This window comes from Marmota flaviventris, chromosome 14 (genome assembly GCF_047511675.1).
Source record: "Marmota flaviventris isolate mMarFla1 chromosome 14, mMarFla1.hap1, whole genome shotgun sequence".
In the NCBI taxonomy this organism is placed as follows: Eukaryota; Metazoa; Chordata; class Mammalia; order Rodentia; family Sciuridae; genus Marmota; species Marmota flaviventris.
Window position 1 is genome coordinate 76842079 of NC_092511.1, and position 6310 is coordinate 76848388.

The 6310-nt window shown below is 56.2% G+C and overlaps 1 protein-coding gene across 1 annotated transcript; it reads left to right on the forward strand.

The window, feature by feature from the left end:
* The first annotated feature begins 641 nt into the window (after positions 1–641).
* Fabp1 (fatty acid binding protein 1) lies at positions 642–5296 on the forward strand. Its single transcript, XM_027948920.3, has 4 exons — positions 642–708; positions 2351–2523; positions 3668–3760; positions 5246–5296. The coding sequence occupies exons 1-4, from the start codon at positions 642–644 to the stop codon at positions 5294–5296; spliced, it is 384 nt and encodes a 127-aa protein (XP_027804721.3).
* Positions 5297–6310: the final 1014 nt, after the last annotated feature.

Below are 6310 nucleotides of genomic sequence, written 5' to 3' on the forward strand. Positions count from 1 at the left end.
AGGCCACTTCAGCACTTCACGCAGGAGAGCTTTGGACTGTGGAGATGTGACAGGCAATGACAGTTCTGTGACAATGACAGCAGTGGGGACCAACCCTAAGGCCGTGTAAGGAAGGAAGGTTCTGAGCCCAAACTGGGTGTGTTGTGTACATGTGCAGTACACATATGAACATGCACATGTACAGATGCTCACTCACCCACATGTGTGCAGTACACATACGAACATGCACACGTACAGATGCACACTCATCCACGTGTGGGCAGTACACATACAAACATGTACATGTACAGATGCGCACTCACCCCATGTGTGTGTATACACGTGCACACACACCTGTACACAGTGTGCATGCATGCACATTCCATGATGGGTGGGCACTCAACTGAGAGGCTGCAGGGCCCTCGGGCTTGCCCTGATTGGCATCGTCGCTATTTGCTGAGTAGGGAAAACCTCTGATGTGCCCATCCTGGATTTTATCGTTGACCATTGCTCTCGGAAGTTAATGTTTGAACCTGGCCATAAAGAAATCGACAGCTACTGACCTATGGCCGATATTTGAAAGGGAAGAAGCCCCTATAAAGCTGCAGCACTGAGCAGCCCAGCCAGCAGTGTCAGTGGGCACAGGGAGCTTCGCCGCCACCATGAACTTCTCCGGCAAGTACCAGCTGCAGAGCCAGGAGAACTTCGAGCCCTTCATGAAGGCAATTGGTGAGTGCTGAACAGGCGGCGAGTCTGGCCCTACTGGGGTGGCTCCAGGGCCTGAGGCTGAGATGGAGGAGAGGCTGAGGCACACTGGACTAGGGTCAGTCAGCGGGCTTTTGCAGTCTTTTGCCACATGCGCTGTGACTCCCTGGACAAGGCCACCCACGGCCAGTGAAAAGAGAGCTGATCTGGACTGAAGCTCATGTTCTCTGGAACTTCACTGTGTGAGCCTGTCCATCCGTCCATCTACCCACCCATCCATCTACCCATCCACCCATCCACCTACTCATCCACCCATCTACCCACCCACCCATCCACCTACTCATCCACACATCTACCCACCCAACCATCCATCCATCCACCCCCCCCACCTATCCACCTACTCATCCACCCACCCACCCATCCATCCACTCATCCATTCATCTACTCATTCACCCATCCACCTACTCATCCACACATCTACCCACCCACCCATCCATCCACCTATCTATGCATCTACCCACCCACCCACCCACCCAGCCATCCCTTTATCCCTTCATGCCAGCCTTGGTTCCAGGCCAGGCACACATCAAGGTCTGTGCTGGACAGATAACCAAGGAGACAGATGACAATGAGCCACATTTCCAGGGCGCAGTTTAGAGAGCAGAGACGAATGTGAGCAGGTGCCCCCTGATGTGTAGGACACCGTGCCCAGCCAGGATCCTCAATGCCCCACCAATCTCACAAACTGCTGAGATGGGCACAGTGAGTTCCCCATTTCACAACTGAGGCTGAGAAAGGCTGGGTAGTTGTGGCCAGGGTCACATAGTGGGAAGGGTTTGGATGGGACTGGACATAGGTTCTGGGCCCAGAGGCCTGCGTTAACCCCTTGGCCTCCCCAGGTCCAGGAGGGTGTGGAGGGAGGTTGAGCCTTGGAAGATGAGCAGGTGCCACCAGGGGCTGGGGAGGGTGCCTGCTTGGCAGGGGGGGGGGGTAGCCTGGAGAGGAGAGTGCAGCAGGAAGAGGGAGGGTGCTGGGGGAGGGACAGGAAAGAAGGCCTCCAGGGACCCCCAGAGCCCCCATGTGCAGCAGGTCCCACACCTGTGTGTCCAAATGCCCACCCATACCAGGAGTGCCACCCTGCTGTCAGGAGGTACCCCGCACCCAACTCTATAAGGAACGCTTTGCCCGCCATCAGCTGGCAGTCTGAAAGGGCCGGGAAACAGCTCAATGAGCATCACCGCAGAGGAGCCAATCAGCCCCCCGCTGATACAAAGACCTATCCACAGCCTGCACTGCCCAACTGTGCCTGGTCTGGCCTGGGTGTCCATAGCCCCCGCCATCTCAGGAGTGACCTGGTCTGGAGAAAGGAAGCTCTGGTGCCTCGGGGTGTGGAGGGTGGACTGCGTACACTCCAAGAGCCGAGTGAAGGGGAGTGGCTGTGAGTGGGAGGCAGGGAGCCGCAGAGGGAAGGTTCCAAGCACAGGAGCATCCTCTATGAATGAAATGGCAAGATGGCGGCAGGCCCGGCGCCACCCACCTTCCCTTTGGAGGCCAAAGCCCCGGGCTCTCAGGCCTTGGGGGTCAGTGCCATCCTGCCCCCGTGTCAGTCTCTCTCTGCCCAGCTTTATACCCCACCCTGCCGTCTCTAAGCCTCCTGGTTCCCCAGGTCTGCCCGATGACCTCATCCAGAAGGGGAAGGACCTCAAGGGGGTGTCGGAGGTGGTGCAGAACGGGAAGCACTTCAAGCTCACCATCACCACCGGCTCCAAGGTGATCCAGAACGAGTTCACCCTGGGGGAGGAGTGTGAGCTGGAGACCATGACCGGGGAGAAGATCAAGGTAAGAGGTGCCCCTGCAGCCACCTCTGCCTCCGAGGCTTCCTGCCTGAGCCTCCCAGTTCCCACTGCGGGCACCCCATGAGGGGAGGGCAGCAGACGGCCCTGGGGAAGCCCATTTCATATTCCCTGGTTCCATCCCAGGTGCTCGGCCACATGGGAAGCCCACTCAGAGCAGGACTCTGAGGCTCATGTTCTCCGGGCCCAACACCCCTGGCTCTTGAGGGCCTCGGAGGTGCCCAGCAGGCGTCTGTGAGGCCCTTGATGAGCCCAGAGCAGAGGGTGTGGGGAAGGTCTCCAGAGGTGCCGGCAGCACAGGACCACAAGCCTTGGCAGGAGCACAGACCCGGCTTTGCCCAACCTTGGCTCCCGCATGGCACAGGCTGCCAACCTGGGGTGCGATGGGAACAGGGCAGGGCCGTGTGCATGCCGTGGTGCCTGTCCTACGGCACCATCTCCATGGGCCTCTGAGGTGCCCCACAAGACCATGTGCACCCAGTGGAGCCAGAGCCACCGAGCCTGTCTCCTCTGCTCCCAGGTGTCCCTGTGCCTCTCCCGGCTGCCCTCCACCTCTCCCCTGCAGACATGATGTGTGAGCCAGGAGGGGACTCCAGAGCTCAGGCCCACAGGGTCCCCATAGGCCTTTCCATTGGAATGCTTGGAGGCCAGAGCTTCACCTTGGCCAGCATCTTCTGCTCCTGGCTGGGTTTCTGTGTTACCTCTTTCGGCATGCCTCCAGCTCGGAAGGGGGGCTGCAGGAGGAAAGAGGAATGTTCTGGAAGGATGGGTTACATGCCAAAGCAAGCCATGTGTTCTCTCAGCTGGCCAGCACTGTGAATTTGACCTCCCTCCACCAGCTTGGAGAATAGGGACCTTAGCTGATTCTATCCTAGCATTTGTGTTTGGGAACACTTAGATCCTGGGGTCTTTCTGGGTCAATGCCACAGAATGCACTTCCAGCCGCACGGTGCTGGCTCCTCTCTCCTTCTGAAGTGCACCTCGCTCCTTGGATCCCGAGAGGCCGCTGGGAGCACAGGGCCGGGAGTTTGGGTGTTTGGAAGCTGACCCTGTGCAGGGGAGCCAGGCTCATGGCGAGGGTCTTGCCCACTCCCAGACCCCTCCTCATAGGCCCTCTCCGTCTCCTGCAGACAGTGGTCAACATGGAAGGTGACAACAAGCTGGTGACAACTATCAAAAACATCAAGTCTGTGACTGAACTCAACGGTGACATCATCACCAGTGTGAGTTGGTGCTCGGGGCTTCGGCTCCCAGTGCTGGGAGAGGAGAGGTGGGGGTGAGGATCTGCTCAGGGTCCCCCATCCTGCCAGCCAGGCCCCAAGTCTCCAAGTGTGCTGCTGCTGTCAGTGTCACCTTCCACTCCTGGAGGAGCCCTTACGCACGGGTGGTTCACGCACAGGCTCAACAGCAGCGTTTCTAGATGGGGAGCCGCAGCAGCATGGAGCTAGGGGCAGTGGTCGCTGAACTGGTGCCTGAACACCCAAACCTTTGGCGTGAGGGAGGAGCTGGGGACAGAGGCACAGGGATGAGCAGCCACTGGCACAGCTCACCTCCTCCTGTCCCCGCTGGGAGGAAATGCAGCCAGTCTGCGGGTGTCCCTCTGCGGGCCTCTGGGCTCCTGGAGCCACCCTTCCCAAGGACACAGCAGCCACACACCACGAGGCTGTGGCCGAGTTAGGCTCCTTCATTGCCTTTCCTGTTTTATGGCCTCTCGGAGGTTCAGAGCCGCAGCCCTGCCTCCTGCCAGCACTAACCCACAAGCCCTGGGGGCGAGTTGATGCAGCTGATGGGCGGTGCCCTCAGGGGTGAGGCACCCCAGTACCCGGCGTTGGCCAGCCTCCCCAGCGCAGGCTGCATCTGCCTGTCGCTCTGCAGTGTTGCCCCCAGCACGAGGCTCAAGGAGCTGCAGAAGGAGGCTGCCCAGGAGTCTGTCCCCACCCAAGAGCCACAGCCCTCAAGCAGGACTTGCAGGGCAGAGCAGGGCAGTGGAGCTGAGCCGCCAGGACTGAGCCCCAGCCAGCAGCCTTCCATAACCTCCGTCTGGCCTCATCCTCGGGTCTCCTGAGGGGAGGCAGGACAAGGGACTCACTAGTCAGGATAACCTGTCCAGGGCCATCCTGACAGGGCTCCCATTCATTCAGCGGCAGCCCCTCCCTGCTGCCCAAGTTCAGGAGCTCCTTTCATCACCTGCTAGGTCACCACCGCTGTCACATTCCAGAGTGCCCACAGGGCGGAGGGCACGTCCTTTCATAACACAGACCTCACTGTCACTGCCCCACTCAGCCCTGGGCGGAAAGTGGTGAGGGCCACCGTGCTCCTGGCCAGTCGCTCCATGTGTCTGTGTACATGTGTCCTTGACACTCAGAGCATGTGTTTGGTGCATAATAGGTGCTCAATGAAACCTTGGGAAATTGGATTGGATTAGGCTGGTTTGGGTGGTCTTACTATAACAGCCATCGATGTACAAGATAATTCAGTAAATGGCAGGACAGATCTCCACATCAAAAGGGAAGTGATGAAGGCTGGCACAGGGTTTTAGTACAAACTGCCAGTGCTTCCTCCGGTCCCACAGAAAACAGCAGGATCTTTGAGTTGTTTGTTTCATATATCTGGCATATCCTAGGCTATTTTGGGAACTTGGTTTTTGTTTTGTTTTGTTACAATTTAACATCAGGTGAACAATTCATTTTTTCTTTTCTGGCTTTCAGACCATGACTGTGGGTGACATTGTCTTCAAGAGAATCAGCAAGAGAATCTAGACAAGTCTGCATTTTATATTCTTTTACTGTGTAAAATTAATGTAATAAAGTGAAGTTTGTTTTAAAAATGATTTTTCTTCTTGATGATCTGGTCACCATGAGCCACCTACGATCATGATCCCCAGGTTCCACCCCACCAGCTCAGGACCGGAGGGCAGGTCTCACCCTGCACTGTAGACCTCAGCCTGCCCTCTCCGGTGTCCCTGACAGGAACTCCAGGTGTGCCGCATCTGTAGGGTGGCCCTGGCACAGCCCTCCCCAGCCAGCCCCATTGGCAAGGAGCTGGTTTTTTGCAGTGGGCTTGTCCTGAGGGTGGCTCCCTGAAGGGATAGGGGCAGGAGCACTGGGCAGACACAGGACAGCTCTACTCATGAGATCAACCAGACCTGCAAGTCAGTGGGGAGGTGGGTCGAGGACGTGAATAGACTGCTCACACATGAAATACGTCTATGGCGAGGTACCCAAATAAAAGTCAATAGTAAAAAGAAACACCCAAGCTATGTAAGCACGTGGGCACAGGCCCTGCCTTCGATGGCAGGTGAACACTGTGAGGCCCATACAGAGCCACTTGACAGTATCCCTGATCACACTGAAAACAATGTGATCCCTAACACCTAGCAAGGCCACTGTCCTAGGGCTTCCTACACACGTGCTATACACAGACATGAAGAGACACACAGATGCAGAAACCTAAAGCTGTAAATAAATGCTCACTGCTAAATAAGAATAGAACTGTGGTCCAGGCACGCCCTGAAATAACCCACAATACATTAAATGCACAAGGTAGGTCTACATGTACAGCATAGAAATGTCCCTTAAGATAAAGCACATTGTTTAAAAAGCTAGTTTTGTAACAATGTTGACAATATCATTCCTGTAAATTTTGCTAAAACATGAAACAAAGCTATAGGTGAACACGGGAAACCTCTAGTTGATTGCAACGCTGGATAAAAGCCATGACCTCTAGGGTGGAACAAATTTGAAAGTCAAAAGCTTTTTGCCTGATTTACATTG